The sequence below is a fragment of the Vicugna pacos genome, chromosome 12 (assembly GCF_048564905.1).
Source record: "Vicugna pacos chromosome 12, VicPac4, whole genome shotgun sequence".
Lineage (NCBI taxonomy): Eukaryota > Metazoa > Chordata > Mammalia > Artiodactyla > Camelidae > Vicugna > Vicugna pacos.
The window spans coordinates 7,665,129-7,687,883 of record NC_132998.1 but is presented as its reverse complement, the minus strand read 5'-3'; the positions used below and the strand labels follow the sequence as shown (position 1 = coordinate 7,687,883).

The window sequence follows — 22,755 nt, the reverse complement described above, 5'->3', positions numbered from 1 at the left end:
GGCATGAGGTTCTTACCGCTGTTACTTGTTGAACTGGAAAGAATAGACCCCGTGGTCTGAGGAGGCTTCCACCGTCACCTGATTTTGCTGGCCGCCGCTCTCCTGTACCACAGCCAGGGCGAAGAGAGTCACCCTGTGCATCCTTTCCTCACCTCCCCCTGAAGCAGCCTAGCTAAAGCCCGGACTAGAGTGCCCTCCCCGACCCACCCACTCCCGCCCACCTGTGAGTGCACACAGATGCACGTGTATCCACACACACAGCATCACTTCCCCAATATTTAGACACACCAGTCAATACAAGCCAGCATCCTGGCCAAATGAGAGGAAGGGCCTCATTCAAAGACACAGACAGTCTTTCCTTCCTACATTCTTCACATACCTACCAGCTATTTGTGAACACAGAATCAGCAACCTTGTGAAAGGAAGATCTTGATCAGGGGCAAGTCTGCCTGTTCGCTTTCCTATCCTCGATCCAAAGAGACTAGAAAGCTCTTACCTCAACTGAAACACTGGAAGAAGGCACAGGGGTGTACTGGGAGATGTACGCTCCTTGCATCGCCGCGGCTGCTGGCATGTACTAGAATGAGAAAGATCAGCAGGCGTAGTGGTGATTCTCGGCTACACTTAAAGCGCCTGGGGAGCTTTAAAAACGACAAATGCCTGTGTTCCATCCCCAGATATTCTAATTTAATTAGAAGTGCTTTTTAAAAGCACTTCAGGTGATTCTAAAGTACACTGGCTTAGAGAGACTTCCACCTGTAAGACTACCTTTCGTCTTCTTTCCAGTTCCTGCTTTTTCTCAATGCACTGCCTTCTCTGCTTCAAGCCCCCCGTACACATCAGAATGCACCCCACCCACAAGAGCCCTAACAAGCTTCACCCACTCTTCTTGTTGCTATTTGATAAGGACTTGTAAGAAACGTGTATGAACTCCTAGACAAGCTAGTATGTAGACAAACATTATGCATGTAGTTTCATGAGGAAGAATCAGTTAAAAGGAACGAGCTGGAGAGCAGAATGGCTGCACTCCTGGCTCATGGATTATTACCTTTTCAGTTTCTCTCCTGTCCTGAGTGTGCCCTCAATGACACTGAAGTGAGTCCCACCCTTATTCAAGAGTATTTATACCAAAGAGTATTACATAGCTATTTCTTGCTTGGTGGGAGCTTATAACCAGAAACATCCCGCTTTACCGCGCCCGTGCTGCTGAGGGAGAGGTGGCCCAGCTGCTGGGTGAGAGGCCCCATCATGGAGGCAGGCTGGAGAGGAATTGGATGGTCCATTCCCGGTGTCAGAACTGAACCCTAGAAGCAGCAGCAAAGGACAAGGTTGGGTGGCAGCATCCTGTAAGGCTGCCTGAAGCAGTGGTTCATGGCTACCAGAACCATTGACAACAGACATTCAAATATCCTGGGAAACAACAGGCAAGCGACAACCCAGCTATGCAACAGGAACAGGCACTCTGCCCATCCGTCTGGAGGAATCCTTGTCTAATAGCAAACTCACAGAATTTCAGGCCATACACCTGGGCTATACAAGAGACTGAGCCAGAACTCACACCCGCATCTCCTGTCATCAAACCCCACTGTTTCTCTTTACATCAAACCGCCTCTTTGGCTTTTGCCCACTTCTGAACACTCACTGAAGGCTGCATGAGGTATGACTGGTGATGCATCCAAGACGGGTTAGGTACTTGTAGAGGAGATGTCTGAGTTACTCTCTAATGCAAGCAAAAATAAACAAAAATGTTAATTGCCTAGAAACTACTGTTTCACCCAATGATCTGATAATGCTCACCAAACCCAAAAGAAGTTGGAGTGCCCCCTCAGAAAACAGAAATATTAAGAATAAACTGTTTTAAAATATTAGCAACTCTCATACCTCAAATAACTCAATTTAAAAGTGGGTGAGAATTTGAATAATTTCTCTAAGAAGATACACAAACGGCCAATAAGCAAGAAGAGGCTCAACATTATCAGTCAACAGGGAAATGCGAATCAAAACCACAATGAGATACCACTTCATACCCACTAGGATGGCTGTAACTAAAAAGGAGTAGAATAACAAACATTCTACACTGTGAGTGGGAACGTAAAATGGTGCAGAGGCTTTGGAAAAGTGTGGCAGTTCCTCAGAAAGTTAAACACAGGGTCACTATGGAAGCCAGCAATTCCACCTCTAGGTATATACGCTAGAGAAATGGAAACATATGTCCTCACAAAAACTGTGCACAAATGTTGATAGTAGCATTGTTCATAATAGCCAAAAGGTGGGAACAACTCAAATGGCCATCAACAGATAAATGGAGAATAAAATGTGATATACTCATACAATGGAATATGACTCCATCATAAAAAATAATGAAGTACTGATACACGCTACAACATGGATAAACTTTAAAAATATGCTAAGTGAAAGAAGTCAGATACAAAAGACATATATTGTGTGCTTCCATTTATATGAAATGTCCAGAACAGGTAAACCTATAGACAGAGAAAGTGTACTTTCTATGCGGGTGATAAGGGAGAATGGGGCATGACTTCTAATGAGCAGAGTTTCCTTCTGAAGTGATGAAAACGTTCTGGAAGTAGATGTTGGCGACAGTTGCATAACTATAAATATGCTAAAAACTACTGACTTGTCCACTTTAAGAGGGTAAATTTTATGGTATATAAATTATATCTCAATTTTTAAATGAATAAAAAAAAGCAACAAAAAGCTAGAAATGCATCTCGATAAACAGGTAGGGTTTATTCCATAAACGTAAGGACTCAAGATCAGAAACTCTATAAACATAAGTCAAAATTGAAGGAAAAGCTATAGTGTAATACGAGATGCTGAAAAGACATTTTATAAAATTCTCAGCAGCCGTTTATTTTTTTAAAAATCACAAAAGTAAAATAGGGGACTATAAACTACTTACATATATTAAAGGCTATTACCAAAAATTAGCTGCTAACATTAACTCAAACAGAGAAATATTAAAACCATTGCAATTACGTAATTCTCAGTGTATCAATCAGCATCTAGAAATGTTTATAAAAATCACAGAACACTTAGGAAGACATTTAACAAAAAAAGCATAAGACCTACATAAGCAAAACTAAAATCTTATTGAAGAACATAAAAGTTTGAAAACATGAAAAGAAATGTATTTTGGGTGAAAAGACTTAGTATTTTTTAAAAAGCCAATTCTCTTAAACTAATAAACAGGTTTAATGTAATTCCAATTAAAATCCTCCCTCACAGATTTTTAAAAGTTAGATAAAACAATCATAAACTTTATACAGAAGAATAAATGCCAAAAAATAGCAAAGTATAAAAAAGAAAGAGTGGATAAGCGGGTTCTGTCTTACCAGATCCTAGAACATATTATGAAAGCCCCTGTAATCAAACCAATATGCCGAAATAGGAACAGATACAATTATCACTGGAGGAGAATAAAAGATACAGAAATAAATTCTAGTATGTATTATATAACAAAGGTGGCATTTCAATTCAGTGGGAAAATGATGGGTCACTTAATAATCTGGTACTAGGACAACTGGTGAGCATTTTGATGGAGATGCAATAGGACTCCTATCTTATGTCACACACAAAAACAAATTCCTGGTGATCACACATTTAAAGATATAACACTGAAATAAATCTTGGAGACCATATGTACAATATAGGGACTGGGAAGACCTTTTAAATTAAGACAAGAAATTCCAAAGCTGTAAGTGAAAAAGCAGACATTTGACTATATTCAAATTTTAAACTTTTCCATGGCAAAAATTAGTAATTCCCAAAGTATGGTCCCTGGACCAGCAGCAGAAGCAGCATCGCATCTGGGAATGTCAGAAATACAGATTTTTCACCCTAGATTTACTGAATCAAATTCTTGGCGTGGTACCCTACAAAGTATAGGTTTAATATGCTTTTCAAGTGATTCTCATGCACACCTGAAGTCTCCGGACCACAGTCAATGGAAAAAAGTTAAATATGGGAAAAAATGCTTGTTACAAAGGTAACATTCAGAGGATTAATACTTATAATATTGATAGTTTTTATACATTGATGGGAAAAGAACAAATAACCAAACAGAAAAATGGGCCAACAGTATGAAAAGCAATCAGAGAAGAGCAAATCAAAATTTGATAACAACAACAAAAAAGCTTAAACTCAGCTACAGTCAGGGAAGTGCAAATTAAAGTAACAATGTACTTTACATCCATCAAGATAGGAAAGGGGGGGAGGGTATAGCTCAAGTGGTAGAGCGCTTGCTTAGCATGCATGAGGTCCTGGGTTCAAGCCCCAGTACCTCCTCTAAAAATAAATAAATCTAGTTACCTTCCCCCCACCAAAATAAAAAAAAAAAAAATAGGAAAAATTTTAAAAGAGCAATGTCACCTCTGGCTGGAGAGACCTGGGTACTGTCAGACGTTGCTAATGGAAATGTGGATTGAAACAGCCTTTGTGGAAAGCAATCTGGCAACATCTATAAAACTGAAAGTCTGTGTGTGATTCAACCTAGTAACCCCACCTCTCAGATTCTAGCCCCCAGAAACAAAAGCACTCATATGTAAGGATATAGGCAAAAGAATGTTTACTACAGCATTATTTTACCAGAAAAAAAGACTGAAATCCAAATGAATGCCCTTCACGGGGTATAGCTAAAGAATTCTGGTATATATGCAGCACAAAATATAACATGATTATTAAAAAAAGAAATAATTAGAACAGAGGGTCTGAACATTAGCTGCATGAGAACTACCTGGAGGGCTTGTTAAAACTCAGACTGCTGGGACCTGTCCCCAGAGTTCCTAATTCAGTAGGTCTGGGGTGTGGTCCGAGAATTTGTGTTTCTAAAAATTCCCAGGTGGCGCTGATACTGCTGGTCCAGGGACCACACTTTGAGAATTGTTAATTTGAGCTACTGTTAAGTGAGAAGAGTGAAACGTAAAAAAAACATATTTAACATGGTCGAATTTTTGTGACACTAACAATGACTTCCAAAACCCTATACATCTGTGTACATGTCCATGATGAGAAATATGGAGACTAGTGGAAATTAACATGGGTGCATTTATGGAAGCAGGGGACAGAGTGAAAGGCTGCTTCTGCATATATTCTACATATATGTAATATGATGACATGCTACGTGCTTATGTAAAATTATTTGTGTATAATATGCATAAAGGGAAAAAAATCGTTTCCAGCCCTATACTCCTTCACCTAACACGCAATGATAGGGAAAACCCCCATAACCTCTTCTGGGCATGAACATACCTGATATGAAGACGCAGGAGATGCAAGATATGGGGGCAGTGCAGACTGAGCAAGCATCCTGTTGGGGGTGATGTTGTAAGGAGCAGGGTAGAACCTGTAGGAAGGGACCTCATCAGTGAAGAGTCACAGGGAACTACAAGGCCAGGCCCCACTGACAGACACAGCCACTTCCCACTAACTGCCGTTTGAAAATTAAGACGAAGCATCCGAGTGCCTGGACACAGGCTGTTGTCATTTTCAGGTGGCCTCTTTATATAAAACACCCTTACCCATTCTGAAGAGCTGTGGTGGGGTCATAGGTCAAGGCCATACCGCCCTACAAGAAAGAGCACAGCAGCATATTGTGAGCCCTTAGGTGAGAACAGGAGCAAGCCCAGAACATCAAGGCTGGGGAGGTATTTGGTTCAACTGATTAAGGTGAGGTCTGGACAAGTCGCACTACAGCTGTTCAAGTTTTTCTGGTTGTTCAGGCTGCAAAATCCCACTCAAGACACACACTGAAGAGCACGCTAAGCAGCCAGCATCTCTCGGTTACACACTGCAGCTCTCAAGCTGCCACCTAAGCTCACAGACATCACGCCATGGTAACTTCCACTCCACTTCAATGTCCTTAGTATTCCTTTCCCTCCCAGAGGGCCTCTTACCATGTCTCCATTCCTTGGCCAGGCCCGTCCATTTTGCACAAATTTTCCTTGATTCTGTCGTTTCTTTGGACCACCATCAGCAAATTTGCAAAGCAAGGGATCAGATGGGGCTGCCAAGAGAGAAAGCGGACAGGCAGCTGAGCCCCACCTCAGTTCACTCACTCACGCAAAAATCCTCCGGAAGCTCCTCAGGAAGCAATAACCTGTGGCCCTCTCAGCCTGATTCCCAAAGGCCTCACCTGGGACTCCAGGGGGTGTCTTAATATATTTTCCATTAAAGTGGGTGATGATGGCTTCACACTTCTCTGTGGACTCCATCCTGAGGAGCACAAGAGGGGTTAGGCTCTAGCTTCTGCAGGATCTGTACTCTCCCTACATTCAAAGAGAAAGCTCTAAGTTCCCAGCCCCACAAATGCTCCAAATGTTGTCACTATAGAAACAAAGAGTTTCCTCCACACAGATTCAAGGTATCTTGAAGAGGGAACCCCAGCTTCTAACGAAGCCTGTAAGGTTTTTTTCCAACTGGCGCTTGTAGGGGTCCTGAAAGGAATAACAGAGGTCTTCAAGCCACGCCTGTTCCAAAGAAGATCCTGCGGGATGGGCTTAGTACTGTTTCTGGGTCCATAAATAAGAATACAATAAATAGTGGCCGTTCCCATTGTTTTTTTTACTACAGAATTCCTAACAGAAATTGCTCATTCACTCTGATAAAACTGCACAAGCTAAGAATTTGCCAATATTTTATTTTTTGCTTCTGGTTATAATTATCAAGGTCTAATTAGCTACTGGCAACATCATTAAGATTTCGTGAGTCTGTAGGAGGAAAGAGTATTAAGACAGGGTTTATGGTCCATCGTGATAGGAAAAAAAAATGTTGGGAACTACTGAGTTCAAGTGTCTTTTTTGGGGAAAGAGGACTGAGTAAGTAATCAGAAAATCTGGATTCCAGTGTCAGCTAACCACCCAAAGGCATTGTGAGTCAGAACATCCTCGAGAACCCCTAGGACTCACTCATTTCCACTCCAAACATCCATCTACCTTACTACTATCTATGCAGATCAAATGAGATCATGTATATAAAAGTGTTCTAAAAACCATGAGGGTCTATCTAATGCAGGGTACAGTATCTTCCCTTCTTTCCATATTTAAAGTAAGTCTCAGTATATTTTCTATGCCAGTAACTACTAAAAATATGAAGCATTCCTACGAAGGCAGTTACCCAAAAAACATAACCTCAGATGGAACCTTTTAAAGAAAAACATGTTAGATGTCCTAGAGCAAGTAGCCTTCAGTTGGGTTACTCCTACTCCTTAGTCTTTCAAAAGGGTGAGCAGGCAAGGAAAGGTTTTAAGAAAATCACTTTCGGAACCTCAACTTCCTCATAAACTCTCTCTTATAACTGATCTGCCCGAGGGAGAGCTCAGATCACTCGTGATCAGGGTTAAAGTTCCCTTTCACAACCTCTCTGCTCAATCTGCTTCACACTTGTCCCAAAGCTCAACACACGGCACTAATGACTGAGGTACAAATCTTTCTGTAAGTCAGATGTTTCAATTTTCCCTTCCGACAAAGCTAGAGGACTCAACAAGTTGTTAACTGGCACACAACAAAAGTCAATTCTGATGCTTTATCACCCTGGTTCTTGGCATATAATTCAGAAGGGATTCAAAGAATTTCTATTTTAGCAAAATTCTTTCCATCTCCATTTACTTATTTATGTGAACAAGGTTTCTCAGCATGAAAGCAAAACAGAAGAACAGAACCGATATTAAACCCCATCTTGTTACAGTAGTAAACAATATTCACTGATGGCTATATGACCTAATTATAAAAATCAAAAAGGAGCATTTCCAATAAAATTTACCTAATATAAAATAAATTCGTATCAAGATTTTAACATATTTATGTTCTTTGGGGTAACTGTGAACCAATTATAAAGATAATTTTCTTATGGATTAATGCATACAGACTCAGGGCCACAGAATAAAATTTAATTTATATACATATGTTTGTTGCAGAGAAGCATAACAGAATGGTCCATAGAAATGCTTTCAACTATAAAAAACATTTTACACTCTAACACAATTCTGTAGAGAAATGAAATGGAAATACAAGATCAAGAAGAAAAAAAGATGATGCTGTAAGAATGATGTAAGAGTTATGAGTACTAGAAAAGAAACATGTAAAAGATTTCATAGTTTTTCAAGCCTACAAAGCCATGTTCCCAAACTGGACTTTGAGGTGCCCTGGGCCACTGCAAGGAGCTCAGAGAGGCTCAGCAAGGGATATTTTAACTTTCTGAGGAAAACACAGCAAAAGCTATTGGATCTCTACTATAAGGACTACTACCTCTAAATAGTTCATCATTTCAACATTAGATTACCCTACACTCTTTCAGATAATGTGTTTTTGCAAAGCTGGTTTTTCAACAGTTGCTATGACAAAAGCAAGTACCACAAGAAAACCAATGTAAACCAACGTACAACAGGAAAAGGGTGTAAGTGTCCCGTCTGATTCTAAATGTTTGAGAAGCTGTGCAGTGTCCAACAGGCGCACATCGCACTAGTAAGTAGAGCTATTTAATCATGAAATAAAAAATACTTTCTTCTTCAATGTATTTTTCAAATAGCTACAAAACTGTTAGGGTAATAAACACTTTTTGAGTTGTTTAGACCATTTAATTACTTAATAAATTGAACTGTGAAGTATTTCTTTTGGTCTAGGGCCAAAAAAAATTATTAGGACAACTAAGGTACCATTAGCTGGAACATCTGCTTTAAGAGAGTACAGGAGCAAAACAAGTTTTGATGAACACAAGCCTAGAAACCTTTTCCCTTTGGTTATACTTGGGGTTGCCAGCAGGTGGTGCTACCAAGATTGAGTTGGCAAGGGAAGAGGACCTACCCCTGGCTCCCAAGGTCTGAAAGACTCCAGAGTAAGGGTGTATTCTCGGACCAGACAATATATTACAAAGCAAAAAGGGAACTTCAGATCACTTGGTCTAGTAGTTTTTAAACTTTTTAGAAAAGTGACAGAATCTCCTTTTAAGCAAATCTTAAAATAAATAAAAGCAGAACCACTCCCTAAGTGGGCTACGACAGTGACACCAAAGCTCAGAAGACGGCATCCTGGAAAACTGCAGCTCTAGGAACACCTTAAGAAAATCACTCATCTAAGTTAATCTCCACTTCACAGAGTAAGTAACCAAGGCTCACAAAGGTCCAAGGTCACACAGGCAGTTAGTGGCAGAGTTGGTTCTAAAATCTAAGTCTCTCAACAGATCTTAAAAAGGCACCAAATCTTCTACTCCATCCTACTGATCTTGAAGCCAGAACGATAAGGACTCTGCTCTACCACCCTCTCCAAGAGACCCTGGGCAAATCACTTCATACGGGGACTTTGGTTTCTTTATCTATAAAATGAAGAATATTAATTTCACCAGGTTGTTATAAAGATTAAATGAGATCGTAGGATGAGAAACCACTCAGTAAACTGTAAGAAGTCACGGAATTGCTTTATTCTGGTTGGGTCTGGATCAAAGGAACAAAGGCTAGAGTAGCAGGAAGTAGTGGGAAAAAGATAAAGATTTGGGAGCAAATGGGTCTGTGAATATTGTGACCTATAATTAAATGAACTTTTGATTTTCTGTCAAGCACTTTTGGCCAATAGTTTGGTCGGGGTGGGGTAGGGGGTGGGCACAGGCTTTTGGTGACCTGCTAAGTGACATTCTTTATTTACCTCAACATTTCCTATTCTTGGCATCTCTCACCTCGCAAAGCCAACGCCTCTGCTGGTCCCACTGGTGTCTCGGAGGATTCGAGTGGAGATAACCTGGCCAAAGGGCTTCAGCATCCCCTCCAGTTCTTGCTCATCCATTGACAGTGGGAGGTTTGATATGTATAAATTTGTGGGGTCCTGCTCTTGTTGCTGTGGAAATAAAGGTGAAAACGCGAATTTCACATCTCCTATCCCTCTCCAACCCTCAGCCGACAGCTTAGAAAAGAGAGTAGGAAGGGATCCATATGAAAAAAGAGACTCTTAACTATTTGTAACACCTAGTCCCACTGCCACGGAGTTTATATTGAGTGCAGGCAAAAAAAAGAGGCAGATTTAATATTTGTAGCACTGAGCAAGCCCGTAATACAGGTCACTGATGAAGTTTTGGCTGTCTCTTTAAGAACCAGGCAGAACAGCACTCCCCTCTACCGTCCAGCAGCCCAGCAGCCCAGCAGCCCAGCAGCCTGTCCCAGAGGCCGGACTCTCTGGGACTGCCTTTGCTTCCCAGCCGGCAGATTGTTCTGAGTAGTCCCCCCTCCCCCCTCTTCCGGTCACAGCGGACTCCTCAGAGGAGGAAGGCCTGCGCGCTGCCCCTGCGCACTCCCCGACGGAGGGAAAGCAGGAAGAGCGGAGAGGGTAAAGGGAAGCCAAGTGCTGGGGCGGCACTAAGGGCCAGGCGCGCAGCTCCCTGGGCCGCCACGGAGCCCTGCAAGTTCTAGTCTCAGAGGAACTCTGCAGGCACTCTACTGGCAGGGGGCTCTTCTCCAGAAAGAAGTGGGAGAGCCCTTCCAGGGGGCAGCATGTGCAAAATGGCAATAGCTTGTCAGAGCTGTACAATTAAAATTTAAGCAGTCACTTTGCCATAGACAGTGGGTCACCAGCAACCTTAATCCCTCTTCTGCCTTTCCCTTCAGGGCTTCCTGTTTCTTCAACCGTTCCGGAATAGGATGCTGTCAGGCCTGTCTCTTCAGAATCTACCCAGAGTATTCACAATGACTTTAGAAAGGCAAGGGGGCACTCCCACCTAAGAAGGGAGAGAAAAGCCACGAGCCTTCCAGTAGTCCAAATGAAAAGAAAAGCTCCAGACAGATCTGAGAAAGGAGGAACAGTTTCTTTCCTTGCTGTGGCTGTCCTCTCCCAGACCCCTCCCAAGTCCCACCCTCCTCCACACACACACACACAGGGAATAGTGTTGAGAGGTGGACAGCACTGATCTGAACTTCTGAGTTGCACAACTGGCTTCTTCAGAGAATGTTGCAAAAATGCCGCAAGCTATCGGGTGGGGAAGTGGGGCCAGGGTGGAGATGGGGAAACAGCCAGAGGAAGGGAAGGAGCCTCCTGACCCTCTTGCCTGCTTATAATACTTGACGGGAGGAACAGAGTTGACAGACAAAGCTACCTGCCACAGAGTTTGAGTACCAAGCCAAGAGGTGCTCAAGGGGACCCTGGCCCCGACTCTCCGGCCAAACATAGTCAAAAGCAGTGTAAATAAGCCCTTGGCCGTCAACTGCATGGCTCTTAAGCCCTCTGGAAGCCTTTGGTGCTAATCACAAGCCCTCAGAGGGACAGACAGCGGGTAGTATCCTTACCTTTGCCATCTGTGCCTGCACACCACTGGCTTTCAGTGCTGTTACAGCTTTCTGTGCTGCTGAAGGACTGTCAAAGTCCACGAAGCCGTAGCCTGGAACAGGGAAACAGCATCATGGGGAGGTGAGGGTGTAAGGGAGGCAGGAGGCCCAGGCTTTTCAGGAAACAGAGGAAGAGTTATGGTCCACGTAACAGACGTGGTAGTGAAGAAGAGAAATTGAGAGGTTTCAGGTGGTTATCCATGTGTTCCTCAAAACCTGTGATATTTGGTCCACTTTATAGCTAAGAAAGCCAAAGGCAATGAGGTCTTTATGGTGTCCTTGCCTTCCTCCCTCCCCGTTAAGAAATGTGAGGTTTTAAGAACTAGGCCCTTCTAAAAATTCACAGCCCCACTCTACTCCCCAAAGAACCTCTTCCTCTATTCCAGCCGTGCTCGACACACTAGGCATGTAGGAAACACAGCCTCTCCACTGCAGACAACCAGCCACCTGCTGGAAGGGGCCCCTTCCTACCCCAACGCACAGCCCTCTCCCCTCCCTTGCACTCCTCCATTCCTATCCAGAATTGCTCAAACACCAACAAAACTATTTCACTCCTTCTCCACCACCAAAAGGCATTTACAGTGCTTTGCTAAGTAGGAATAATCTATACTTATATCCACCATCCAATCTGGGGAAGCTTGACATCCAAAGTAAGCCCAAGGGACTCAGCGGCACCCTGCGCAGGCTGCCAGCCTTGGGCCCCCAGAACAGCGCTTTCGGCTGGAGCCGAGTCAGCATCTACGAGCCTTTTGGGCTTGAAAACCTCAGAAACCCCTCTCTGGCACTGAATACCAGGGCCTTTCAGCAGGAAAGGGCAGAGGCAAGGGGTGGCCTCGCTCACAGCTGTTCTCTCACCTTTGCATTTGTTTGTGGTCTTGTCCAGGATGGCCTTCGTGGAGACAATCTTGCCGTATCTAAGGGAGAGGAAAATGCGAAATGATGATCTGGGAGCAGGGGTTTAGAACAGGACAGAGACTGAGACATCTAGATGAATCCATGTCCTTTCTTCACTGCCACTAGGACAACTGTACCTACTCAAACCTTAGAACAAAGAAGTAAATTTAAAATGTCATACTTATTACATAAACCCATTCCCTCAAGGTAGCTACAAGAAATAAGGTAACTGTAGTCCCTATAATATCAACATCTTTCTCTCTTCTTCCCCAAATAAGACTCAGATACAAGTTAGAAAGAAACTACTGTCTTTTGAGGAAGGAAGCTTGGCCACATCCACACAGCAGCGTGTGTAAGGGCAGAGCTCTGGCTAGAATTCCTTGAGGACTAAAAATAATCCTTGATATTACTTATCTTCCTTTGGACAAACACCACTCCTCCTATGAAAAACTGTTTCTCTTCTCTGACACCCCATTCCTCACCCCTCTACTAGCCCCCTGATTGAAGGTCAACTTGAGTCAAACTGCTTTTGTTCAACTCCTGGTTCTGCCACTTTAAGTGTGATCTTTGACAAGTTATTCATCCTTTACCTCAGTCTTACTATCTGTAAAACTGAGATAGGATTGTTAGGAATATGAAATGAGTTCATGAATATAAAGCACTAATGTCTACCACGTGGTTAAACACCTGAAAATTCTTAACTGCTATTATTATTATATTCAAGGGATTTCAACTTTAACCTAATGCAAATGGCTCTTTCCTGCTTCACTGCATTCTAAGACTTCTATTCCTTATTGTCAAGATATGTGTTAGGGAGGGGAATGGGCATAAGACCAAATGCAACATCTGTGTTAAGAAAATTATCCAAAACTTGACGATAAGGCAAAATGAGGACCGCACAGCCTTTCAATGTAATTCTGGAGCACTGTCTAAAAGGCCCATTCAAGGTATATTTTATTATCTAGGGGGATGTTTCTTTGTTTGACTTACTATTTACTACTGATGAGAGCCCAGATTTTGTGAAAACACGTATTAACTTGTAGATTTTTATCCGGTATAAATGCAAATAATTTCTGCCCGGTAGAAAAGATCATCTCAAAGGTTACTGCTTTATTGTCCTATAGGGTATGAACCAGTTTTGTCTGTAACCTAGTAATCTTTCTTCAGTAAGTTCAGTAAGCTTTCTTCAGTACCATAAATACTCAGTCCCTCAAACACTTCGAACCCATTTTACCATCCTGCTAGTTTTCTCATGAATGAGTAAAATAAACATTTGGCATGTGTTTGCCTATATTTGTCCAAGAATTATGTTTTTCAACTTTTTGAAAATGATACTTTGGCAGCAGAGTCACGAGGAGTTCCCCAAACCTGAGCAGGGGAGTATCACAGGTCAGGGATTATATCTGAAGTGTGCCACCAGGATGCAGTCTCTACATTCCACTCCAGGAGAGGGAAGATATTAAAGACACAGAACAGAGATCACTAACAAAGTCAGAAGTATAAGATTTAACTGAAAGCAGTTGGCAGGGACTGAATTTGAGACCAAGACCTCAAATAAACTTTTTCTTCTACCTCTCATCTCATTTAGGGATCTGAAGAATATATGATTGATGTATTTGTTTCGCTCCGTGGTGGCCCCTCACTGACTATTTTAGTGGGGCTCTGTGACCCAGTGGATCACACAGAGCAAGCCAAGCAATGCCCTGGAGGCTGGAATGGATGTGGCGATCCTAACCCTTCAGGGCTACATCCTTGGATTCTTTCCCAAATTTAGGCAAGGGAAGGGATGCAAGAGGCTGTAAGCCAGAGGACACACATGCTGCTATCCCTATCAAGGCCCCAGGGTGGAGCTTGCTGTGGTCTGAGCAGCCTGAGACTTTGCGCTCAGAATTTCCACTGCAGCTGGCAACAGCTGGGTCGCGCTGCTTCCTTCTCGGAAGGAGCCCCTCCAAGAGAACCAGGAGTTCCAGGCCCAGCCTCCACGCCTCTCCTTCCCACCCACCAGGGCTTAGGATCCAGCAAAGCTCACTTCCCTTACAACCTAAAGAGACAACTGGGACAAAGGCAAGAAGTCCCTCTACGCACGGAAACACCCTTCGTAGAAAGGTTTGCCTCCTCCCTCATAGCAGCCATGAGGGTTCCACCTCCTGCTCTTCTCAGCTTCCCTTTCCTCACAACCCCTCCTTGCACCCATTCTTTCCCTGCCTCGTTCCTACCTCTCCACAGTCCCCTACTGGGCTCCTTACTTCCATCCTATGTGCCGACCCTGACTGTTCTCATCCCGTTAGACACAGCAAAAGGTAAGGCAACTACTGGGAAGGACAAAATGAAAGTCTAAAGGTATAGTGAAGCAGAACTGGGTTTTTCCTCTGTCTTGTGAAGAAGACTGATTTTAGTAGCACATTATATTTAGTACAAGAAACACGAGGTGAAGAAATCAAGGAACTAGACTGATATGATACTCTTTTCCCTCATCAACTAACATTTTTGCCAATTCTCATTCCTTCAAAAAATTACTAGTCCTAGACTAAGTCTCCTAAGTTCCATTTAAATACTTTTCTAGCAAGGTAAGCTGAGGGAAAGGATCCATCTAGTTTTATACACATATCTAGCCTTACAGAGATTGATTTTGTGCAGCCTGATGCTAGCAAAAATCCAAAAACCACTACTTCAGAAGAGTTAGGGGTGTACAGAATACCTCTGATGCCTCACACAACTACATTCCGGGTAGGGGGATGTTCTGCCTTTGGGACAGCTATAACGTACATACACTGTTGTGGGAGTTTGAGTTAGTTTGACCACTGCAGAAAATTCTTTAGTAGTATCTACAAAACCTGAGCAAGTGTATATCCTCTGACTTAGTCATTTTCCTCCTAGGTACATAACCAACATAAATGCGTACACACATACACCAAAAAGCTCATGGCAGCACTACTGATACCCATAGTAGTCACATACTGGCAACAACCCAAGTGCCCAGCAACAGGAGAATGGGTAAATAAACTGGTAGTTCCTAGGATGGAATTTTATAAAGCGGTAAGAATGAAGAAAATTTTGCTCCGTGCAACAATGTAGATGAATCTCACAAACAACACTGAGCAACAGAAACCAGACATAAAAGGATACGTGCTACATCACTATGATTTATATGAAGTTCAAATAAGACACATCAATCAACTGTTTAGAAGCCAAAGAGCAGATACCATTAGGGGAAGGGGGAGAGATTGTAACTCGGAGGTGGGCTTCTGAAAAGTGGATAATGTTCTATTTCTTGATCTGGTTGCAAGGGACTGTTATAAGGATGTGTTCACCTTGTGAAAATTTTCTCTTCTGTAAACACGATTTGTGCACTTTTCACAAATTGTTATACTTCAACAAAGTTTTAAAAGATGATAAATTTACACAGACTAAGGTTCCTATTTCTCTTTCCAAACTCAATTTCTCCTTCCCCATTAATGTCCCCATCCCACCCTAGACTTCTGCCTCTAATCAGTCCCCCATATAAATGATCTGAAACACATATTTTTCTGCCAAATGGAATTGAGCTGGCATCTCTGCACTCCTGTAATTTTTCCAGCTTTCCTAATTGGGTTAATTCCATGGTGTTATCTCCATCTAATGACTCAAATCTATGCTGAGGAACCCCAGAGGCCTTTAGCGGGTAGGTGCAGAGTAACAACCTCTCTGCCCATCTTCTTCTTCATCCACTAATCTGAGGGCTTCTCTGGGTCACTAGGAATAACTCCAGCAGCAGAAATTCTCCTAGGTGTGTAATTCAGTTGGCTAGTCCAACTTTCTTCTATCCTCACTGCCAGCTCTGTCTTCCAGTGAGTATCTTCAGAGATAGTGAGCATTTCTATTCAAGGTGTAAGGACAGGAATCTTTCCACTAAGACCATCAGTTCTTCGGTACCTGCTGGAAACAAAGCCCTAACCAGCTTTCCTCAGAGAAAAACATAAACATTTTATACATTGGTAGTAAGTAGCATTTCCTTAACAGTGGCTGCTGAGAAACCTTGCGACTATGGTCTAGAAGCAAAATAATACTGCATTTCAGAATCAGAGTATCTGGTAAAAAGCCACTATCACCAAATCCATGCTGTCCCTGGAAACCTCCCCACGTATACCCCAACTTACGACTGGCACAACTTGACTAGGTCCTGGTCAGTGGTGCCTGGCTGCAGTCCCCGGATGTAGAGGTTGGTTTTGCTCAGCTGGTCATTCCCACTGCTCCCACTGCTGCTGTTAGGGGTACTGCTGCTTGGACTGGGTGGTGCCATCTGCTGAGACAATGACACGTATGGCTGCAGGAAGACATGAAGAACAGAAGGTCAGGATTACACGTTTAGATGCTCAAGAGTGAGGAGTATTTTGGTTCCTTAGAAAGAATCAGTCCAAGGTTTAACAGCAGCGAAGTCAATAGGACAATTGAAAAAAAAACAAAAAAAAAAACAACTGAAGGACTTCCTCTCTGCCATAGAATAAGAAAATATGTAACTGTCCTCCCTATCTTTCATGAATAATGAGAGGTCAAAATAAGCTTGTTTTTAAAGCTTTTAAAAGTTTAACTGAATGAATAATACATAAAGTATCGTCAAGGAAATCTAGGATTTGGGGTGCAAGATCGCTAATCTTTCACCACTGACACCAGGACAGGCAACCAAACTCTGCTCCATTTTTGGGGTACTTCTGTTGGAGACAAAGTACCAGGGTGCCTGGAACATGGATCCATTGCTTCATCACATATTTTATATCTTTATGCTTTAATCAGGCTTCTAGTGTATATATTTATATATGGCTCATAAGACTCTAAATTTGCATAATTTTCTATAATACAGTGCATTTTACTCTATCATACCCATATTCTAGTTCTCCCTTGCCTTAAAGCGCTTTATAGGATAAATCTATTTGGAATTACTTCTCTCTAAAATGCGAGTTTCATCTCTAGGTGTCCCCCCCCCCTTTTTTGGTGGTGGTAATGGTGGCGAGGGATATCGAAGGGGGGAAAACATCCCGCCAAAGAATCTTAATTAATGTGAAATGTGCCTCTCATATTTCACGCCTCTGACCTTTAGCAAACTTTAAAATAAAAGTCTTTGCTCTGGCAAAAGATGCTGAAGGAGGTATTTCCCCACTTTTATCACTATATACAATCACAAATGTGCACCCTCTTGCAAATACAGTTTATTCCTTAGGTCTTTACTGCAGCAAAGAAACCCAATACCATATTGTAGAATGGCCCAAAAACTCATGATCTATTGTAGCTCTTCATACACCTTTTATATTTCCTGTCCCTCTCTTTGCCAACACTTACACTATGACTTCCCATACAGAATAATCCACACGCCAGAGGAATATGAATTATTCCTCTGTGATGGCAGCAATAGGCAGTAAGTGCAGGGCAGGGGATGGGGGCATGTGCATGTTTTTAAGCAACTTTCAGACAACAAGACAAAAATAGGACAAATAAACTTAAAAGTCATACATCCAGTGCTAAAAATGGCAGCACTTGCTGTAAGAATGACGTTGAAAACGCCACTGAATTAGTACATCTGCAGTAATAATCAAATACCAACCGTTTAGGCCTGTCCGTTATCACGCCTATTGTAAGTGCACCAACTGATTTAAAGTAGAGGCAAGAAGACTGTGACCTATACTCCAACCATGCTTGTTCCTGAGTTCAGAAAAAGAAGATCACTGCTGGAGATCACTCTCTAAGATCTGCCTTTCTTCACCTCTAAGGAATTACTATTATGATCCTTAGCTGAGAAAGCCAAGCTTCTTCTAAATGTGAGATTCCAGGCCTGGGAGCAGCAACAGTGGCAGCAAAAGCAACTCTAGCAGCATCACATCACATGCCGAGCACTAGCAGACGAGCTCACCTGCCTCAGGGAGAGTTTACCTGTCCCCTTTCCCAATATGGGAGGATATTTCTAAGAGCAAGTACCAGTGATGCTAGGACTGTCCAAATAAGAACACAAGGGTCACTGGGGAAAGAAATACACTGAAAAGAAGCTATCGGTTTGCTACCATGGTTATAAATTTGGATTTAATACTAAGGTCTTATCTATAATCTAAAACTGACTTAGTCAATAATAAACTTTGCTGCAAGGCCAGGAAAATTACTAGGAAAAAAAAATACCATTCAGGAAAACAAAACAAAACAAAACCAAAAACGTTAATCTCTTGCTATTCCCAAACAGCTTCTGAAATTGCTATATAGGTTTGGCTCCGAAGAGAAAAATTAGAAAAATATTCACTTTGAGGTGCGAGAGAATCCGAGGGAAAAAAGATGAGAAAGCCTCAAGGTAAAGCTTATCTGGTTTCCCAAAATTAACTATTCAGAGAGACATAATAATGAAGGCAAACTAATAATTCACGTTTACCTATGTATTAAGAGAGAAAGGGGGTCGTATATATGAGGGCCCAGAGGACTGAAATAGCCTTCCTGAGGGAGGAAGGGCAGGGAAATACTGTCTCTCTTGATTCCTACTAGTCTGAAACAGTCTTCTGAGGCCACTGGTCCTCTGTCAGGGCCTAAGCTAGAAAATAAGGAACAAGATGTTTTCCTTAGTCCTGCTGCATTATGGGAGATTTCATAAACAGAAGCAGAGTCTAAATCTTAAAGGTAACTTGATATTTATTGCTATGGTGAAAAACTGTCATTTTTATGTAAGGATCAAATTCAGGGTTGTTAGAGGAGCTGAAATGGAAATGGTTGACCTGTCAGTACTCCAGGTTCTCTTAAGGAAGGGATGCTACTGGAGCATCCATCTGTTAGCTTCGTATCTTTGGATGACATGTAGTTTTGTTTGGCTCCTAGAAGAAAAAAAAAAAAAAACTGGTAGGTTTCCACTTATAACTTTGGTTTGTACTCATGTAGGTGGAATTCTTAAAGTTGTTTGGATTAGTGGTCATTTAGAAGAGGACTCAATTGTATTATGCCCCTAATGATTTCAAGATTTGAACTCTTTAAAACAAGGACCCTCACATTTGGCCCAGATACCTGGGATGGTATTAAATTTGCCTTTTGAAATAAAGGATGGTAGTATATTATCAAGCAGCAAAGGAATATGTAAAGCTATCCAGCAGAAGAGGGTAGGTATGAGTTTTCTTATGAAGGAGATTTAATTCTGAAAGTGACTGGGAAACATTAATGGGTTTATAAACAGAGAAATGACATGAGAAAGCTAACACCTGTGGCTTTATCCAAGCTGGTTTGGAGGGGTAGGAGACCAGAGGTGGTGAGAGTAGCTAGGAGATATTAGACATGAAGGGGGATCAGGAAAAAGTATAGAAGTTAAATTCAGACTTGCAGAATGTGAAGTTATCTGCTTGATGGATATATGTTGAGTACTGTTAGAATAAATATTGATTAATTCATGCATTTAGTAAATGTTTGAATATCTTAAAAATAACAGGACTAGGCAGGGAAGGCATGAAAAGCCCAGTAATTAGTGTGGTAAGAGCTCTGAAGTTTGATTTCTTAGCTAAAAGTGAAAGAAGTGCCTTAGAAATGTAGGCCTACAAATGAGGTATTAATGCTTTTAGAAGGTTCTCGTATTTCACTAATTCTTTGGGAAAGGGAGGAATTTCAACTGTGATCCCTGAAGGTGGGAAGCAATCTCAGGGCTAGGGCTTTTTGGCTTTGGATCTGCCAGTGAAACCCAAGTGCCTGTCTGTGGCAATAGGTTATCAAGGTAGAATAGGAAACATTCATTGAATTGCAAAAATGAGTTGACTGAATGTAAATGATAGGGAATAGCAGATTTAAAAAAATTTTTTTTTCTTTTTTAAAAATTTTGTTTCCTTTTAAAAAAATTTTTTTTTCTTGAGGAGGGGCGGTAATTTTAGGCTTATTTATTTGCTTATTCTTTTAAACAGAGGTACTGGGGATTGAACCCAGGACCCTGTGCATGCTAGGCATGCACTCCACCACTGAGATATACCTTCCTCCCAACAGCAGATGTAAGACTGGTTGGAGACTAGAATCTATCACTAAAAGGTGTGTGAGGACACCAGAAGGGGTGGCCTTGGATGTTTTCCAGAAGGGCCACTCCTCTCGCAGAGCCACATATAAAACAGCCACACATAAAAGTCAAAGAAAGGTGGGATAAATGAGTTAATGGATATAAAGTACTTAACATGGCATACAGAAAGTATGAAATGTCAATTATGATTATTCTTTTAAAATCTAGAGTCTTAAAAATGAAGGTCTTCTATTTAAAGGACAAAATTCTCCTTCCTTTGCAAACTATAGATAACTCACCCACATTGAGCTGTTACTTGTCTGCAGATTTGATGTTTCCCCTAGTAGTTCTTAAGGATCCAGGAAAACTCTGGAGAAATTTTTTTTTTTTAAATTAAAGTATAGTCAGTTGCAATGTGACAATTTCTGGTGTACAGCATACATGTCCCAGTCATGCATATATATACATATACTCATTTTCATATTGAAGAGGTGTTTTTATAGAAAGTACATGAAGAGATTTGAGGCCGTGAGGCAAAGTACCTGGATACCTACACAGCAAGCTGGCCCTGACCATCTTCAGAACTACCTCTCTTTGACCTCCTCAGAAAGTTACTTATGTCTAGATTATAAAACAATCCTTCTGTTTTGCTCTTTTATTATTCAGGGCTGAGACATTTCAGATAAAACACTGAAGAGACTTTAGTCCCCTAAAGATTGGTGGGGTGATGTTTAAAGGATGGGCAGAGAATTATGCTGTAAGACAGCTTATAAGAATCTCTGGGGGTAACAATCTGGGGAAGGGCTTATAGTATGGGGATGGAGAAATAACTCCTTCATCTTCATCCAGAAAAAGAAAGATCAAACTCCCCTCTTCCTGTAGCAGGAATTTTAGGTTTCCTGCCTTGCTGAGTTACAGGAAACTAAGAGACACAAGAGTGTTTTTCCCTTTGTTCTCTTGTAAGAGATCATAATGGTAGACGTGATACAAAGCCTAATTCCTAATCACTAGTCTTCCATCAGATCTCTAAGAGAAGGATCCAGGCAGATGAGCTACTTATTAATTAAAATCAAAATAAGGCTCTCTGATCAAGTGTTCATTTTGCATGGTTTAACGAAATTCACAAATCCTGTATCCATTCATTTGCTATGAAAGTCATCCCCATCCTGGGCCCTTAACTTTATTACCGCGAGAGCAAGAGAAAACCCCATCCCACATCTAGTGTCTACTTAAGTTCCTAGCACAGACTATAGGCATGGCAATTTGCTGAAAGGAGTAAAACAAACTTAGGGGATTTGCTAATTGTGTATCATCTTAACAAACCCCTAAGAAAGTCTCACAGATAAACAATCCAGTGGCCTGACATCAAAATTCCATTTACAACCTGGATACGGATGATCCACAAGCAAGTTCCTAGAGCCAGTGGTCTCTAAGACATATAACATACTTGAACATTTTTTCCTAAAATACATTATTTCCTGAGTTCTATCATAATATCTCCCAATAAGAGAAAGTCCACTCTTCCAGAAAGTACTCACTCATGAGACCCTTTGCATTATTTGAGTCATTCAGTAAATATCTGAATGCCAACTACATGCAAGTCCTGCTTGATGCAGCGCAGACTCACAGGTGAGTACGTATATAAGTGAAACATTTCATAACAAATTTAAACACATACCCACAAGGAGCCGTTCAGTAATTCACAAACCAGAGAGTACAAGCTAGGTAACCAGCAGAAAAAAACACGTGTGCTAATGGAGATCCAAGCAAAGTGGTGTAAGATCAGGGAAGAAGAAACAATTCCTGAGGGAAAAGCTTCTCAAAGATGTCTGAGTTGCACCTTGAAGGATGAGTAGGATATTAAACTTTAAATGGGGAGCCACAGGGAACTGCAAATCAAAATCATAATGAGATACTACTTCATATCCACTAGGGTGGTTGTAATAAAAAGACTATAGCTTTAATCAAAAGTAACTTTGATTACATAAAAAATAACAAGTGTTGGTGAGCTGTGAAGGAGCTGGAACCCTTTCACCCTGCTGGTGGGAATGTAAAATGATGCAATTGCTTTGGAAGACAGTTTGGCAGTTCCTGAAACAGTTAAACACAGAGTTATCATGTGACCCAGCAATTCCACTCCTAAGTATGTACCCAAGAGAAGTGGAAACGTATGTCCACACAAAACCTGTACATGAGTTTCAGAGCAACATTATTTGTGTATAGCCCAAAGTGGAAACAATACAAACAACTACTGACTGATAAATGGATAAACAAAATGTGGTTTATCCATCCATAAACCTATTACTCAGCCACAAGAAAGAAGCACAGATACACACTACAACATGAACCCTGAAAACATGCTAACTGAAAGAAGCCAGTCAAAAGGACCACTGATTATATGATTCCATTTATATGTAACGTGTAGAACAGGCAAGCCTACAGAGACAGAAAGTAGATTACCTAAGGCTGGGAGAGGGAGGTAATAAAAGAGTTGGGAGATGACCGCTAAGTGGGTGGGATTTCTTTTGGAAGGTAATGAAATGTCCTAAAATTGATTATGGTAATGGATGCA

General features: G+C 41.6%; 1 protein-coding gene across 4 annotated transcripts in view; it reads right to left on the bottom strand.

Annotated features, from left to right (window-relative positions):
- Nucleotides 1-22,755, bottom strand: part of LOC102526521 (RNA-binding motif, single-stranded-interacting protein 2) — a 65,380-nt gene that overhangs the window by 5,448 nt on the left and 37,177 nt on the right. For 3 of the 4 annotated variants that reach the window (XM_072972648.1, XM_072972647.1, XM_015251420.3), the window contains 12 exons: nt 16,351-16,517; nt 12,176-12,234; nt 11,282-11,373; nt 9,685-9,842; nt 6,155-6,234; nt 5,916-6,025; nt 5,541-5,587; nt 5,272-5,365; nt 1,643-1,720; nt 1,194-1,304; nt 497-577; nt 17-102 (listed from right to left, as the gene is read on the bottom strand). In XM_072972648.1, the coding sequence (XP_072828749.1) occupies nt 22-102; nt 497-577; nt 1,194-1,304; nt 1,643-1,720; nt 5,272-5,365; nt 5,541-5,587; nt 5,916-6,025; nt 6,155-6,234; nt 9,685-9,842; nt 11,282-11,373; nt 12,176-12,234; nt 16,351-16,517 (1,158 nt within the window). In that variant the 3' untranslated portion in view covers nt 17-21. Of the gene's footprint in view, nt 1-16; nt 103-496; nt 578-1,193; nt 1,305-1,642; nt 1,721-5,271; nt 5,366-5,540; nt 5,588-5,915; nt 6,026-6,154; nt 6,235-9,684; nt 9,843-11,281; nt 11,374-12,175; nt 12,235-16,350; nt 16,518-18,936; nt 19,033-22,755 lie in introns of all 4 variants that reach the window. The other variant, XM_015251421.3, reaches the window with a different exon arrangement.